Here is an 18,542-nt window from a genome sequence, read left to right on the forward strand (position 1 = left end):
AGGTGTGAATGGAGGCCTCTGTGTGTGTGTAGAATTGGGTTGCAGTATATTTAAAAGGAATGGTATTAATCCTTGCAACTGTATGAAGATTAAGAACAAATAAGCCCTCTCTCCTCCCTATTAAGGTCACAGAGCATCTCAGCTATTCTTATTAAAAACCAATGAGGCGCTAATCGACACTATTAAGCTCTGAAATACCTCAGCGTTCTTTCATTCTCTAAAATTACCTAAATTTTCTGCTGCCTAGCTACACCCCTCTGGGTTGCCAGTGGGACTGCTGTGGTCCAGATTACCCTGCAGCCTTTTGTTGGTGGTGATGTTGGTTTATTTGTTCACTCAGTAACTTTGTTACATTTTCTTCTGATGAGATGGGATCTGTTGTATGTCTCAGGCTGGCCTTGAGCTTGTGATGTTTCTCCGGCCTCTACCTCCCTAGTTCAGGAGTTATAGATGTGGGCTACCACACCCAACTCCTGCTAGCCTAGCCTATGACGTCCCACATAGTCCTTTCCACATCGCTCTGAAATAAAAGTGAGTGAGGTTTTCTCTGCCATGACATCACATCAGGCCCCCACCCCCGACTTCACTGGTAACTCTCCTGCTTTGAAAGTTTCCTCTCTTTAACCCTCTTCTCATTCTGAGGTGTCCTGCCTGCACTGTCACCACTTACCTACCCCAGCCCTCTCCAGCCCCCACCCCCCTGCCTCAGCCCTGCTGTTTAATGTGGTAATTTAACTTCTGTCTTCTGGATTCCCATTCACACCTTAGCCCCTGCATCAGGGTGTGTAATACTTTGCTCCATTCATCTGCCCTGGAGGGCTTCATATCCCTCTCAAGCTTCCTGCCAGGATACCATGTAATGGGCTGTTCTGAGAATCAAATAGACAATGTTAAGTGTCTGGGACAGCCAATGGTATCCTCACCCTATTAATTTACTCACCCACTGCGTACGTATATTCTGAGAGCTACCAAATTTATTTAGCCATCATCCACTAAATAAATTTCTGCCTGAGTGTTAAAGTATTTTCCTGTGTCCCATGGCTATGGTATGTAGAATTATCAACTATATTGTTTCAGCCAGTGTATGAAAAATATAATATATGAGGGCATATACAAAATTAAAACAAACCCTCTGTCCTTTTTATATCGGTTATCCTCCTAGTTATCTTCTGCTGTTTTCACATCATCCCATAATTTTAATGACCAGTTTCCTTTCATGTAACTGCAAGGTAGCTCTTGGCCTTTTTTGTGGTTTCCGTTCCTATAGCTGCCCATGCAAGACTTCAGCCCAGTTCCAAACAAAAGCAAGACAAACTAAAAACTTAAAAATTCCCTAACATCCTTAACAACTGCTCTGTCAGACTGGAGAGATGGCTCAGTGGTTAAGAGCACTGACTGCTCTTCCAGAGGTCCTGAGTTCAAATCCCAGCAACCACGTGGTGGCTCACGACCATCTGTAATGAGATCTGATGCCCTCTTCTGGTGTGTCTGAGGACAGCTACAGTGTACTTATATGTAATAAATTTTTTAAAAATACTCTCTTACCTCTGTCTCTTCCATCCCCCCTCCATCCCCCCTCCCTCATTAGCTTTCTTGATGTTTCTCCCATTGAGTCATTCCAGCCTAGCACAGTATTTGAGACCCTAGGTCTCCTGCCTTTGCCCATCTTTCTCTCAGTCCCTGAACACACCCTCTTTTCTACTTGAGTCTGTATGAAGTTCTCTGGACTTATCTTGAGGTCACAGCACAGGTCTTATATCTCCTGTTATTTCACATGGCAAGCAAGCATTTCTCATTCTTGCAAGTCTGACTGCTTTCTTTCCAAAACTATCCTCTGCTGCCTGGGAAAAAAACAAAACAAAACAAAACAAAAAAAAAAAAACCAAGCAACTTTTTCCCCTTTAATTATGATTTTATCTATTTGTTTGAGATTATAATATAATTACATCATTTCTCCTTCCCTTCCTCCCTTGAAATCCTCCCATACACCCCTTCTTGCTCTCTTGCAAATTCAAGCCCTCTTGTCCTATTAGTTGCTACAAATGTACATATTTCTGAATACATAGATACACCCTGCTCAGCCTATAGAATGTTACTTGTATGTTTTTAGGGCTGACCATTTGGTACTGGATAAATTGTCACCATGTGCTTCTCTGAGGAAAACCATTTCTCCTGCTCTCTGCACTCCTTGGCTTCGTGTGTTTCTTTCCATAGGGTTGAGGCCCCTTGAGCCTTCCTAGTTCATGACAGAATGTACATTGGTGCCCTCCTCCTTCAGCTGCGGTGGTTGCGACATGGGTGTAGCTTCTGGCATCCCCAGGAAACACAGTCTCACAGGGTACTCTCTGCACTCTTTCTGCCTGTTCTGAGAGTCTTAGATGAGGGGGCACCAGTCTGTTCACTCCTTGGCCTTCACGCTGATCCCATGACTAGTTGCTCTGGCGTCTGTATCTGGTCCTCCATTTGAATTAAACGCTCTCCGGGGACTCTGAGCCTTTGCATTTTATCAGTGCTTTTTCCAGTACTTGATGAAGAAAACTATGGTAGTTGGGGAAATGCATGTAAATGCCTGAACTTTCTGTCAGTTCCATTTACTCAATGACTTGTGAGCTGTTACGTTCAGTCCGTGAAGGGATAGGAACGTGACTTCCTAGACATGCACAGTCCAAGGAAGCACTTTTAAAAAGTTAAGACCTATTTTTGCCTTTTGTAACAAACATATCTTATATGTTTATTATAGAACGCTTTTGAAACTCAAGATCCACTTTTTGGCAATGTAGAAAATATAAAAGTGCCAATAATCTATGTAGTAATCATATTGGAAGATATGTAGATAATCATATTCAGAGGATCAGAGGTGGGGAGGGGTGGTTGGAGGATAACAAGAAGAGGAAATGGTGTAATTATTTTATAATCTCAAAAAATAAATGATATACAGAAAAGAGTCCCAGAAGCCCTTACCTCTGCACATTTTCCCGCTGCTCCGAAAGCGCCGTCTGTTAGCATTGATTTACAAGCTGCAAGTACCATGACAGTGGGCCTTCCACCCTTGTCACCTTCAACACACATAGTTGTGTTGAATATACCTTATGGGTTTATTTAGCCTGTCCCCCTCATGCTGGTGCTTGCGTTGTGTCCGCCTTTTCAGGGAGTGAACGATGTTGGGGTCCCATCTGGAGTTAAATCTTGGATGCGGTCTCTTCTCTTCCCTCAGCCTGTTCAGACCTGGGTCTGTCAAACAGATGTGTTCTATTTCCCATTGCCATGCCACTCCATCGTTGTAGCACTCATTGGGGGTGGTTATTTCTCTACGTCTCTCATTTTATATCCAAGTACTTGTTTTTACTACCTCAGTATCGCTCCGGCATGTTACCCCAAGTCACGCACCAGACGCCAGTCTTCGTGACTTGCTTCTGGCAGCCCATTCTCCCTTGACTGGTTCTCTGGCTGCAGTTGCTCTTGTTCAGTTGCTACTGACTCTGCCGAAAGACCTTTGGTGGCTTCCCTTCTTCCTAAAAATAGAGGCAAAATTCCCCAGGGAAAGCGGTCAGGACATCCTGTGACCTGCCGTTCAGTAACTTTATCTCTCCCATTGTCACTGCCTTTGCTGTCATCAGGAAGCTTTTTCTCATCAGACATGAACTCTGTTCTTGCTCTCCCCAAGATCATTGCATGTTGCAAACCATCCTCCTATAACATCTCGAAGTCCTCCTTTTTTGACCTAATACCTTTGCATCCTTTAGATTCAAGAATGAATATCAGATCCTCTTTTCGTGCTATCTTGGTATGGAGTTAGACACTCTGAGTCCCATACACCCTCTGCCCTGTGGCCTCTTTTGACCTGAGTATGTTATTGTCTGTGCCTTCCAAGCTTGTTTGTACTAACATGTCTATTTTATTCACCAAAATTCATAATATAACACTAAAGTTCCTGCTTATATTGCTATCTAAAAACCACTTGTAAAATTCGGTAACTTGACTCAACTATTTTATATTGTTCACAAGTCAGGGACTCTAAAAACATTTGCGTGGCTACTCCATCTCAGCTCAGCTGCTGAGGCTGAAAGCGCTCCTGTCAAGTGACTTGGTTCTCAATTCACATCCATGATGTCCCTCCCAGGCCTCTGTGGCTCCTCTATCTTGCCACTTAACATTCAGCTTCCCACACACCACGCACTTCTCACCCCACACACCAGGTTTCTCATAGCATAGAGCCTCAGGCCATTGGCACTCCTTCGGCAGCAGCTGACTTCAAGGCAAGGCAAGAAAGTGGTCAGACCAAGCAAGAACCACGTTCAGAACTGGTGCATATCATTAACTGCTGTGTGATGGTTTGTGTATGCTTGGCCCAGGGTGTGGCACTATTAGGATGTATGGTCTTGTTGGAGTAGGTGTGTCACTGTGGGTGTGGACTTAAGACCCTCATCCTAGCTGCCCGGAAATCAGTATTCTGCTAGCAACCTTAATGAAGATGAAGGTGTAGAACTCTCAACTCTGCCTGCCCCATGCCTGTGTAGATGCTGCCATGCTCCCACTTTGATAATAGACTGAACCTCTAAACCTGTAAGCCAGTCCTAACTAAATGCTGTCCTTTAGAAGACTTGCCTTGGTCATGGTATCTGTTTGCAGCAGTAAAACCCTAAGATACTCTGCTATATTGGATTGTTTGAAGAACTTTCATGGCCTATCCACCAGTTGTAGTAGGGGGCATTATTTTGACACCTTGAAAAAAAAGTCTATAAATATATGTATATATATGTATGTATATATATATATATATATCTTCTATTTGTTGTCTATGATTTAAAATCAATATGTCTAAAATGTAAAGTGTTCCCTCTAATTTTTTTTTGCTGATAATGTTCTCATTGATTTAAATATCTAGCATATTTATCATCATAATAGGTATGGTAAATGTTAAAATACATATATTAATTGATTTTGTGTCTTGATTAGGGGCACCTGTAAGTACTATGAAATCTATGTAAGAAGAGTTTAGCAGTGAGACCATTATAACATCATGACATTTAGTAAGCACATAAGGGTTCACATTGTTGGGCTGGGGAGATAATTTGGTTTGTAAAACTCTGACCTTGCAAACATGAGGACCTGACTTTTATTCGTTCTGCAGAATCTATGTGAAAATAAGCGAGGCACGGCGGCTTCCTTTTATTATGTTATCTCTGTGGAGCAGTGGTTCTCAACCTGTGGGTCATGACCCCTTTGGAGGGTGGCCTGACCCTTTCACAGGGGGCATGTAAGACCATCTAAAACCACAGATATTTACATTATGATTCATAACAGTAGCAAAATTACAGTTTTGAAGTAGACACAAAAATAATTTGATGGTCTGGAGCCACCATGACATGAGGAGTTGTATGAAGGGGTCATAGACATTAGGAAGGTTCAGAACCACTGCTGTAGAGGAGAATAAAGCTGATTCCTGGCCAGCCACTATAGCCTTTTCTGATAAACTTCAGACCAGTAAAAGACTCTCATAAACCGAGCTAGATGAAGCCCGAGGAACAATACTCAAGATTGTCATTTAGCCTCCATAATGTGTGCGCCTGTGCATGTGTGCGTGTGTGTGTGCATACACACAGACACAAAGACACACACTCAGGAGCATTCACACCTTTAATTATAAATATTTCAGTTTCTCCAGTGAATTACCAAGCTATTCCATTTATATCTGAAACTAAGTAAAATAGCTAATTCATACAATAGGGATCATCGTGTTTTCAGTCAGTAACAATAAAAATAATGTGTTTAAACTTTATTCACACCTGTTGTTTCAAACATCAGATGATGTGGCCTTGCTAGAGTTAATATTTAGCAAAAATGTCCTGAATGGGGAAAATAATGTTCACATACGGGCTAGGAAATCATATTTTTTAATAATAAACAGCTTGAATTTTTATATTGTTGGGAGGAAAAGAAATTCAAATGACAAGGCAAGAAATTAAATTTTCTCTTTACAAATGCTCAGGAGGAACATTTTAAGCCATGATAGTGTTTGGGGGGAAGAAAATCTCAAAGGTTTTCCATTTTGTGTCTTGGTTGGTAAGGGCTGTACGGTGAACTGTAGGCACACCACTGTCATAAATTAGTGGAATCCCTCCCCTTTCCCTTGAACATGTTTATTATGCAGCCATCACTTTTGCAACAGTCGAGAGTGCTGTGAGTTACACACATATACTGTTGTATTATGTCACAAGACATCGAAACCCCCAAGGAGGGGTCTAGAGAGTTGAGGTTCATTTGTGTTAGGCCCGACCCGAGGACAACGTCCCGAAATAGCTTTTTGTTTTCCAATAGAATATATTACATATTTCAAACTGTGCATGTTTATCACACATTCCCTGGGCTGGCCTTATTTACGGATGGGTTGGGTAAAATTTTCTGCCTTTTCTCAGAATTTACATGGTTTGTCGTTAAAAAGGAGCCCCTGTTTAGCAGGAAGGTATTTCCTTCTCCAGACTGTGGTCCTCCAAGCACAACAATATGGGTGTGCTTTCACACTAGGGCTAGCTGTTCTACAGCAGTATATCAATGGTCAGAATGGTCCCGTTAGTGCTGAAAACCCAAAGGTGTCTTGAGAAAGAGAGAAAAGTCGCCTGTTCTGGTGGCTGTACATGCTGACAAAAGGCTGTAAATTAACATTTAAGCACACTATTTTATTGCACTCCAAATTAAAGAGTGGCTTTCCTCCTATGTGTGTAACACATTCCGCATTGAAGCAATTACCCATTTTAATCTTTTAAGTAACTTCAGCTTTGGCACAGTTTTAATATTTCTTCTAATGCCACACACAAAGATAAATTAAAGCCACCCAGAAATGAAAACAAAGCCACTGTATTATAGGACTCTGTGTGTGTATATGTTTGTATGTGTAAACATATCTACATGTGTAGCTATACAAACATGCAAAAGCATGCTTACTTTATGTAATATTGTGTGCTTGTGTGCATGTAACTCTTTGATGTAATTGTTAATTCTCATTTCTTAGTATTTTTTTACACGTCATCTATTTATAAAATGCCTCTTCTTGGCCTATAGAAAACATGGGAGGTGGGGAGGGGAGCTCCCCAGAAGGAAAGTGGTAGCCTTGGAAATATGGTTTGACTTAAATTCTGAGCTTATGTATAAGAACTTTGCAGCCTTTGAACTAACATATACTTCGGTGTAAAATGATGTCTTAAGAAAGCAAACCAGCAAGCTACAAGAATTAATTAACATCGTAAAGGATGGCTAGCCAGTGTCTCAATGAGTTGATTGTGGTGTTTCAAAGTGACTTTCGTAGTTTTCAATTTTCAGCAATAAAAAAAGTTTATTTGAAGTGTCTCCATGTATTGGGATCAAAAGCAAAAAAAAAAAAAAAAAAAAAAAAAAAAAAAAAAAAAAAAGCTTACTTCAAAGAACTGCCAGACCACCCTCTAAACGGTGCTGTGTGAACTGACTTTTCCTCTGTACAGTAGACCTGCGTGGTTTGGACCATAGGTGGGTTTTGACTGCCTCCCATGTAGGTTTGTCTGCTTACGTTTCATTTCTGACCCAGCACTGTTCATTTCAAACCTTAGCCATGCATTCCCAGACATCCTTTGCAGAAGCCGAGTCTGCCACTACCTCCCTTTTGTCCTCCTGCCTCTCCTGGTCCTAAGGGAAAGACAGGGAACGCCAGCAGCAAACGCAAACTCTCCTCAAAGTGGAGCACTAGACACTGCTCTGCCCCATCTTACTCAATGAGTAGCGTCATGGAGATGAAGAAGCGGGTGGGCGGACCAGCACTAACTCACCTCATCAATGAGAGCTTTGCTCTTAGACAGCATCTCTAAAGACATCTGTAGTCTTTAACCCATTTAACCACGTCTTCATGTGACTTACACTCTCATGCTCTCTCCTTGCCTCCCACATTGTGGGATTATCTGGTGATCTGGCAGATCCCAAGGACAGCTACCTTCTAACTCAGCTGGGCAGAATTCATGGTCTTCTCTGCTGAAGAGTGTATGTAGAGCCTGATGAACAGCTCTGCTGGGTCTTTTCACCTGACGTCCTTCACTGCATTGTCTCTTCTACCTGGCTTGGGAGGAGTCACAGACCAGGACTACTCCATGAAGAAGCTTGTGACCTTTCTTTTGTATGGAAGGGCCCCCATTAAAGAGCCATTCCCTTGCATTCTCCCTCGGTCAGAACACTTTCTTTGCATACTGTTGTTGTTTCCATTACAGTCCAAAGGAGCTCAGCCCTCTTAAACTTACTTACCTTTAAATGGAGTTCTTCAAGACTATGACAAGTGGCCAGGACCCAATAGTTCTGATTTCTGAGTGTGGTGTTCTTAGTATTTTCTTCATGTTTGGACTTAAAACAAATTCTTGAACATTAGACTAAGTAGTGTTAACCTTCCTGAAAAGTCGGGTAGATCGATCCACAGAGCTAAGCACCAGCACCGACCCGAGGGTAGAAATGCAGTTAGGGTGACGAACGGATAGGTAATGGAGCAGTAAAAAGCAGGGGAGTTTAAAAAGAGTTCATAGCCTTTAGTGGAACTCGTAAGTGATTAAATCGGAGAAAATTGTTCTTGGATCTCATAGCTTTTCTTAATAGAATAAAGTCTAAAAGCAATTATGGCATATGCTGAATATGTATTTTTTTGTAATCGTATGAAATTTTGCTGGATGTTGCCAAGATGAATAACTCCATTTGCTCTGAATAGCGGGAGGAGCAATTGAGAAAGGGGAGGAAGAAAATGTGTGCAGAACAAACTCTTTCACGTGTAATGTCTCCTGCAAATAATAATAAAAATAATAACACCAGCAACAACAATGATAATAATAACCAACTGAGAAAATTGGTAACTCTCAGGAAAAATATTATATGCCCCAAATAAGGGTTATCCCTGCCTTCTAAGTGAACATAATTGAATGAACAAACATGAGGATTAGATAACCAAATATCTTTATTTTGCCTTGAAAAAAAGAAGTCACCAGATATAGGATTGTCCACAGAAACTCGAATCGCCTCAGAGATAGCCCTGTGGGGGCTGATCTTGATTGCATTAATTAAGATGGAGAGCCTCACCCACTGTGGGCGGAGTCATCCCCTGGCTATAACCCCAGACTAAGAGCAGGTGGGCTGCAGCATTCACCCTTTGCCCTCTGCTTTCTGATTGTAGATCCAGTGTTGCCAGTAACCGTAAACTCCGGTCACCTGACTTCCCTGTCAGGTGGACTGTAGCTTTGAATGCTGCATCAGAAGAAGCCCTCTGTCCCTTCTATCATTATATCATAGTGTTTTATCACAGTGACAAGAAGAGGAAGTAAGATGCTAGGGGAGTCGCTGTTTGTTGCTGTAAGCTTCGACTTGCCAGTTAATGATTCATTGTTTTAGGTCTTGTCTTTTTTTTTTCCTTTTTTTTTTTTTCCGGAGCTGGGGACCGAACCCAGGGCCTTGCGCTTGCGAGGCAAGCGCTCTACCACTGAGCTAAATCCCCAACCTCCACTGTTTTGGGTCTTAAGTGCTGAGCTGAGCTTTCCTTGTCTTCCTACAGGCGGCAGCCGGTGAGTCCTCCTCCACCACCACGGCCAATTTCCCCACCACATACTTACGGCTACATTTCAGGACCCCTGGTCTCAGACATGGATACGGATGCCCCAGAAGAGGAGGAAGACGAAGCTGACATGGAAGTTGCTAAGATGCAGACCCGAAGGCTGTTGTTACGTGGGCTTGAACAGACCCCAGCATCTAGTGTTGGGGACCTCGAGAGCTCGGTCACTGGCTCCATGATCAATGGCTGGGGCTCAGCCTCAGAAGAGGACAACATTTCCAGTGGGCGCTCCAGTGTCAGTTCATCGGATGGTTCCTTTTTCACTGACGCCGATTTTGCCCAGGCAGTTGCCGCAGCCGCCGAGTATGCGGGCCTGAAGGTGGCTCGCCGCCAGATGCAGGATGCTGCTGGTGAGTCCTACGCTCCCTTCACCAGGAGATGCGCGCTGGTCACTAACCTTGTCCCATGTTTCCCGGGTGAAACAGTCCTCCAGCTTTTCTCTCTCTTTACTTCCTATGGAAAAGAAATTCAAGAATATGATTCGGTTTGATTATTTGTTAGCAAAGACTTTTCAAATTATTTATTTTACTTTTATAAACTCCATATAAGGTGACTGATGAGAGAGAAACTGACCATAATGTTATTGATGATAATTGTAGCAAATATGTACATATATTTACATATGTGTTTACATATATTTCTACATATATGCACATAGGTTATTTCTTTAAGGTTTAATTATATTCAGCAAAATGAACTATGTATATATTATAAATGGTTTTAATGCAGAATGTCACCAAAATGAACTTCATTTTGATAGTTCTAGTTAATTAACATTTCTGTAAGATATATAAGAAAATACCCCGTTAGAACACTGGAACCATTGGGAAATGGCTCCTTAACCTCTTATATTAGTCCCTGGAATCACAATCCCTGATAGAAACTCCATCAGAGAGAAAGGTTATTCTTTGACCCAGTGAGGAGGGCAGGGCAGACAAGTTCTTGTGGGTGCTTGTGTCTGTGGCTGCTCACACTGGAGGACAGATCAGGCTGGGAATCCCGCTAGGAATAGCAAGGGTTTAATCCCCCTCCAAAGGCCTGGCTCTCAGGACCCACGTCTGCCAGCCAGACCCTGGTTTACAAAGGTTCCATGCAGAATTACCAACCAGAGAACAGCACTCGCTGTGAAAGCCTGTGGAGGAACAGTGAAACCGAAACGCCTCTGTGTGCTTCGTATCACTTTAACTGAAAAGATGTTTGAAATATGCATACATCTTCAAGCATAAATGTTTCATATTTTTAATCTAAAAGTTGAAAGAGCGAGTTAATATAAATGCATATTACGTTTCCTCATCTCCCCTCCCCCTTTCACCGCTGGATCCTGGTATAATGAACTTACTTATTTTTAAATCATTTTCACTTAATTCCTCCTCTCCTACTTAGAGAGGAGATGGCATGAGAAAGAAAATAATTGGATTTTCAACAAACATTGTTTGGTCTTTGTTTGGAATAAATATGCATATGTATATATTATGCATGTGTGTTTATATTATGTGCGTGTGTGTGTGTGTGTGTGTGTGTGTGTGTGTGTGTACTTGTGTCTGTCTATATTTCTGGTAGTCATGGAAATAATGATAGTTAAGGAAAACAATATGGCCGATAGAAAAGAAACATATTTCAGGAAATGAAAAGATCACCACAAACCAAAAACTTCTGCCCGTTTTAATTTTCCTAGTTTAGGAACTGTCACACTGCTAGATTCCCTGGCTTCCATAAGATACTGTACTGCTCATTACAGTTTATGAGTGTAGAATATAGTCAGATAGTTCAGTTACGACACAAGGCCATCTCTCTACATTATTCATTGTGTGTAAAAAAAGATATCTAATATTTATCAGCACATTTGCACAAAATATGTATTTACTTCAGGCCTAATGTTTTATAAAATTCAACCAAACAATCTTTTTCCCAGTAGCCACTAAATGTAGTAATACATGCAAACCTAATTATCTGTATTAATTAATAAATAACATATATATGCTTTACCTTAGTTCATAATCCTCTATAAAAAAAATAAGTACATGAAATTAAGCGGCTCAAACCACTATTTTCAGATTGCATTAATGGCACGTCTCAGCTCATTAAGTCAACGAGACATGGGAGTAACGTTGAAAATTCATCTGTAACCGACCTTATGCCTCAGGGTCTACGAGTAGTAGATGGCCTTATACAATAGAATGAGTAATGGTTGCCATCTCAGGCCTAATTCTCTGTTTTCATGGATACGTAACCTTAATTGTAATCATCTCCATCATAGCTAAAGAGAGTTGGGTTTAATATTTTATTGTATTGTAATCCCGTGGCACTTCTGGTCCCATTTGGCTCATAATTACAATGGACTAAACATGCACTGGCCTCTGCCTATTACAATATTCTTTTCCAGAAATGGCGGTGCTTATCGTGTAACTTGGAGTTAATATGAATGGATAACCCAATCGCATTGCTTCTCACTTGGCTGCATTAATGTCTGTTATTTAATGTGCCTCAGTTAGCACTTTTAAATGTGTCAATTCCGATGGCTGTGACTTCTCCTGTCTATAGCCAGAGGACATGTCTGATTCCCAAGGCCATCTAAAGATTCTTGTGGCTCAATGGAGAATGGTGGATTTTTGGGTGGAATTTCTAGAAACCAAAACACTTTAGGTCAGCACAGCACTGAAAGCCTTCAAGTCCCGTTTTCGATGAAACAAGTTGGACCTGGCCAGGGACTTCGATGACACCGAAATGTGCCATGTCTGCTCAGTAAATTAAACGTTTACTATCACCTAACAATGTTGCCTCTTCAAAAATAACCGTCTTTACCATGCTGGAGTCATGGGGCCACTGACTATGAGGATTGACTAATATCTTGAGGCAGAAAAGACACAGAAGTATAGTTAGGTGAGACTGTGTATGTGAGCTTGATCAATGTCAGAACACTTCCAGAGAGAATGTCCAAGGATGTTATTAAGTTATTAGGGTTCTACTGGGAAGAATACTACCGCCAGACTTAATTGAATTAAGGGGGTAATTAATCCAGGTCATTTTTACAACATGAATTTTTTAAGGAGTCTGATTCTTCCTCACGACGAAGCAGCGAGCGCTGAGTGTGTGATACATGAAAATAACAGCAGTCTTGTTTTAAGAACATTTTAGTGATGATAGCGGGAAAACACAATTGCAGGGTTCCCCTTAAATAAGTAGGATCGTGAACTCCAGCCGAATGAAAGTCCTGTGGTATTTACGGAAAGAAAAAGACTGTGGGTGCTTTAGGGGTGTTTTCTCCAGTTAGCGTAAATGGAGGGAGAGAGGCACTTGGTTATTTGGTGGGTGCTGAGTTTTAAAACCAGGAATTGTCTCCAAGCTTGAGTGTTTTTGCTTTGGCTGTTTGCGTGACATTACAGTTCATTGATGACTCTGCCTCTGGCTCTCCTCCTCAGGCCGCCGACACTTCCATGCCTCCCAGTGCCCTAGGCCCACGAGTCCTGTGTCTACAGACAGCAACATGAGTGCTGCTGTAATCCAGAAAGCCAGACCCACCAAGAAACAGAAGCACCAGCCAGGACATCTGCGCAGAGAGGCCTACACAGATGGTAAGTCCATGGACACGGATGGAAACATCTCTGAGGCTTGCCTGTTTGCCCGATGTCTCGGGGGCCAGCGAGTGTGCGCACTGACATCAGAAATCACGTAGCCTTGTGTTAGTTACAGGGGCGGAATTCTTCCACATCTTGGCACCTGTCTCTAGCCTCTGCATTCTTCTTAAACAGCAGGTTATTGAAGAATTAAATCAGTACTTTTTTTTTAAAAGTATGTTCGGTAGCGTCACACAATGGCCACGAGTCTCGTTGGTGTCCTAGCGTCAGCTGCACTGATCATACCTCCAGGATATTTCTGTTTCCTTCCTTCCATCGTTTAAAATTAATTCTGCTCTGAAACAGGGCAGTAAAGGTCCCGGGATATTTCTTTTCGCAACCACGGTGGCTTTACAGGTAGCCCGTGTGCCGCCGCAAAGGCACCTCAGACCCCCTTCTTGGTGCCTTCACGTGCAATATGGACCCTTGCGAAGAGGGAACACTTGTATTGTCAAGGGGACAGAGGGAGATAAGACAAACCTCGTGATGTTGTCTAGAGAAAGCCTTTAATGAAAGTGCCTCAGGTGGCCCAGCATTTATTAAAGCAGCACCACCTTCTCATTTTATAGAACAGCCCTCGGGCCTTATTGGAAATTCATGTGAGATAAATTCTCTCAGACTCACCCGTCTTGTCAAGTTTTCGGAATCTGCTAAAGGGGTGGGGGGAAGAATGGTGTCACAGTCACTTTCTCCACATCTGGGGTGTCTGCCACAATCTGATTAGGACTTTCCTGACCAAGCAGCAGTTTTTCATAAAGACTATCAGTTGCTATTATCATCCGAAAGCTTCATATTATAGATTCTTATCCAAGGTTACGGGGAGGGTTTGGAGGCACTCCCCCCCCCCCCCACCCCTGGCGAGTCTTGCCACTTGACAGAAAAATTTAATACAAACTCACAGCACAAGTAACGTGGCGACGAGCGGTTGTCCGCGCTATGATCCGAAGTTTTTTCTGAGCATTTTTCCCTCACAAGCGTCTGGCTGATATTAGCCCACATTAAATACTGGTATGACACAGCACACCTGGGCCTCTGTCCCTGCTTCTGCCCAGCACTCTCTTGTCAGTGAAACCCAGCTGTCAGAACATTATCTGATTTTGAAGGCTTATTACAGTGGCCCTGAGTCTGTTTGCCTCTGTGGCAGGACAAACACGAGGTGTAAATCCTCAAACTATACAGGCAATCTTACATTTATGGGACCCCTGTAATGGCGTTTTACAAGTTTTATTGCTGTTTTATCAATGGCTATTATCTAGAAGACAGGAATCTTCACTGGAAGGCTGCTCAAACGTCAAGCCTGGATGTAAACACATCTAAATTGAACTCGTATGGGAAAAAATCTGGCCTAAAACTTGGTGCAGATATTTCTACCTCTTATTTATATGTATTTGGAGAGGAGTCTGGCCACGCCTTCAAAAATGGTTTAACTAGTGAAGGCTTGCTAGGTTAACCAGCACAGTATCACACTTGTATAGCATGCCATTCTTAAGAATTCTGAGCCGTAATTGTGTCCTCCCTCCGTCCTACAGGACTTGTTTTACCGTATTGAGAAACTAAATACGAATGGCAAGTAATCCACAAATAAAAAGAATTAAATCGAATGAGAAAGCACTCAGGTTATTTTTTTTTTTTTACTTAATTTCAGGAATACCAAAGAATGATATTAAAACACGTTTAGAGCTAAAAAGTTAATGTGAAATATTACTTGGATTTCGAATAGCTCATTTCACAAAAGTAGTTATGCAAATTATCAGTGCTTACTCCTGCACAAAAGATAATAATAGTTTTCTGTAATGAAAATAAATAATGGAGAAAAAAAATAAAGCTGCTTTTAAATTATAGCTTTATCTTCCTTCAACAGAGTGAACTATGTATCCTTAAATTAAGACTACTAGACTGTTTCTTCAACTCATTTCTGAATATATCTTTGCAGACACTGCATATTATTTATACCTCCTAAAATGGATATTAATTATTTAAAACCACAAAATCCAGATCATTCTTAATGCACCCATCAAAAGACATGCAAACTGTCACTCACACTTCATAATTCAAGCCCCTGGCTTTGTGTTCCTCTCCCACCATCTACACCAAAGCTACTGTGTGTACTCTTGATAGCGTCTCTGAAATAGAGACAAAGGGGTTTTCTCGGAAAGCAATTCCATCAGGTTACTGCACTGCACTGAGAAAAAGAGATCTGAGGGGCTGGAGAGGTGGTTCAACGGTTTAAGAGCACTGACTCCTCTTCCAAAGGACCTGGGTTCAATTCCTAGCTCCTAAATGTCTGGACCTCCACTTCCAGGGTACCTGACACCCTCACACAGGTATACATGTTGGATAAACACTATGCACATAAAATAAACATTTTTAAAAGAGAATATATCTACACATCATACTGTATACCATCCCAGTAGCTACATTTTCACAGTATTAAAAGATTAATGGGTAGAAGGAAGAGGTTGAGATGTCTTTTATTAAAAATCAGAATTAAACATATAGTAAAGTATGGAGTAGCTGGTAACTTTTTTGTTTCCTTTTTTTTTTTAATAAACCTCCCTTCTTTTCTTTTCTAAGATTTGTCTTATTTATATGAGTACACGGTCACTGTCTTCAGACACACCAGAAGAGGGCATCAAATCTCATTACAGATGGTTGCAAGCCACTATGTAGTTGCTGGGAATTGAACTCAGGACCTCTGGAGAAGAAGTCAGCATTCTTTTTTTATTTTAATTTTTTTCCATCTTTACTAAATTAGGTATTTCTTATTTACATTTCAAATGTTATTCCCTCTTCCGGGTTCCAGGCCAACATCCCCCTAGCCCCTCCCTCTCCCCTTTTATATGGATGTTCTCCTCCCCATCCTCCCCCCATTTCCACCCTCCCCGCAAGAATCCGGTTCATTGGGGGTCCAGCCTTGGCAGGACCAAGGGCTTCCCCTTCCACTGGTGCTCTTACTAGGCTATTCATTGGTACCTATGCAGTTGGAGCCCAGGGTCAGTCCATGTATAGGCTTAGTCCCTGGAAGCTCTGTTTGGTTGGCATTGTTGTACATATGGGGTCTCAAGCCCTTTCAGCTCTTCCAGTCCTTTCTCTGATTCCTTCAACGGGGGTCCCGTTCTCAGTTCAGTGGTTTGCTGCTGGCATTCACCTATGTATTTGCCATATTCTGGCTGTGTCTTTCAGGAAAGATCTACATCCGGTTCCTTCAGCCTGCACTTCTTTGCTTCATCCATCTTATCTAGTTTGGTGACTGTATATGTATAGGCCACATGTGGGGCAGGCTCTGAATGGGAGTTCCTTCAGCCTCTGTTCTAAACTTTGCCTTCCTATCCCCTCCCAAGGATATTCTTGTTCCCCTTTTAAAGAAGGAGTGAAGCATTCGCATTTTGGTCATCCTTCTTGAGTTTCATGTGTTCTGTGCATCTAAGGTAATTCGAACATTTGGGTTAATACACTCTTATCAATGAGTGCATACTATGTGTGTTTTTCTGTGCTTGGGTTACCTCACTCAGGATGATATTTTCCAGTTCCATCCATTTGCCTATGAATTTCATAAAGTCATTGTTTTTGATAGCTGAGTAATATTCCATTGTGTAGATGTACCACATTTTCTGTATCCATTCCTCTGTTGAAGGCATCTGGGTTCTTTCCAGCTTCTGGCTATTATAAATAAGGCTGCGATGAACATAGTGGAGCATGTGTCTTTTTTATATGTTGGGGCATCTTTTGGGTATATGCCCAAGAGAGGTATAGCTGGGTCCTCAGGCAGTTCAATGTCCAATTTTCTGAAGAACCTCCAGACTGATTTCCAGAATGGTTGTACCAGTCTGCAATCCCACCAACAATGGAGGAGTGTTCCTCTTTCTCCGCATCCTCGCCAGCATTTGCTGTCACCTGAGTTTTTGATCTTAGCCATTCTCACTGGTGTGTGGTGGAGTCTCAGGGTTGTTTTGATTTGCATTTCCCTTATGACTAAAGATGTTGAATATTTCTTTGGGTGCTTTTCAGCCATCCGGCATTCCTCAGCTGTGAATTCTTTGTTTAGCTCTGAACCCCATTTTTTAATAGGGTTATTTGTCTCCCTACAGTCTAACTCGTGAGTTCTTTGTATATTTTGGATATAAGGCCTCTATCTGTTGTAGGATTGATAAAGATCTTTTCCCTATCTGTTGGTTGTCGTTCTGTCCTAACCACAGTGTCCTTTGCCTTACAGAAGCTTTGTAGTTTTATGAGATTCCATTTGTCGATTCTTGATCTTAGAGCATAAGCCATTGGTGTTTTGTTCAGGAAATTTTCTCCAGTGCCCATGTGTTCGAGATGCTTCCCCGCCTTTTCTTCTATTAGTTTGAATGTATCTGGTTTGATGTGGAGGTCCTTGATCCACTTGGACTTAAGCTTTGTACAGGGTGATAAGCATGGATCGATCTGCATTCTTCTACATGCACAGGCAGCACTCTTAAGCACTGAGCCATCTCTCCAGCCCTTCCTTTATTTCTAAGCACTGTGTGTTGACTGTGTTGGATGAGTTTGTTTCTTGAGTATCAGTTTTGAGAACTATGTTCAGAATGGGTAACATTGAGCTTAGAGGGCCTTTGCTTTATAAATATCATCCAAATTTCAATTTTCCCAGTAAATTACTTTCTAAAGCATCCAAAGGAATAAACAAGACCTCATTCTGAGTCAATAACGTGTAATTTTTGAGGATTTCTCTCAGCTAGTCTTTATCTGTTGATTGATCTGTCTCGAAACAATACTGCAGACTTTACAATTAAAGCAGCACAATGCATTGCCTCAGAGCTCTGGAGGAGAAAGTGTGAGACTCAGTTGCCAGCAGGGGTGCATGCTCTGGAGGCCTTCCTCCTGTGTCTTCTCAGTCTCCCCTCAGCCTGTAATTGTTCTCTAGACTCTTTTTATCAGAGCATTAGTCTTATTGGATTGGACCCCATCTAGTAAGCTCACTTTAATTTTATTGCTTCTGTGAAGATTGCAAACACACTCACATTCTTGGATAGCGGGGGTTTTGGTCTGAGTGAGGTGTTTGGCAGGAACATGGTGCACAGCACAAGAACCCTCCAACCCCTCCAACGTCATGGCCATGCCTCGCCCTGTAGGTAAATACAAGGCATCATGAACGCCCAGAGAACCCTTGCCTGTGAAGCAGGTTACCACGTCATCCAGTTCTCCTCACAGCATTGATTATTTATTTCCTGTTTGCTGTTTTCAGGCTTCACCCAGCTGGAGGACAAGATTAAAAGATATGAATATTTATCAGCTGAAGTCTGTGGAGTTTAAGTACATTTCTAGGACCTTCTAATAGACTCTTT

The 18,542-nt window shown here is 41.9% G+C and overlaps 1 protein-coding gene across 5 annotated transcripts in view; it reads left to right on the top strand.

Moving 5' to 3' along the window:
• Positions 1-18,542, top strand: part of Robo1 (roundabout guidance receptor 1) — a 1,048,129-nt gene that overhangs the window by 1,013,434 nt on the left and 16,153 nt on the right. For all 5 annotated transcript variants that reach the window (NM_022188.3, XM_087576842.1, XM_087576841.1 and 2 more), the window contains 2 exon segments: positions 9,548-9,954; positions 13,024-13,176. In NM_022188.3, the coding sequence (NP_071524.2) occupies positions 9,548-9,954; positions 13,024-13,176 (560 nt within the window).

Source organism: Rattus norvegicus, chromosome 11 (genome assembly GCF_021556685.1).
Source record: "Rattus norvegicus strain SHRSP/BbbUtx chromosome 11, alternate assembly SHRSP_T2T, whole genome shotgun sequence".
Lineage (NCBI taxonomy): Eukaryota > Metazoa > Chordata > Mammalia > Rodentia > Muridae > Rattus > Rattus norvegicus.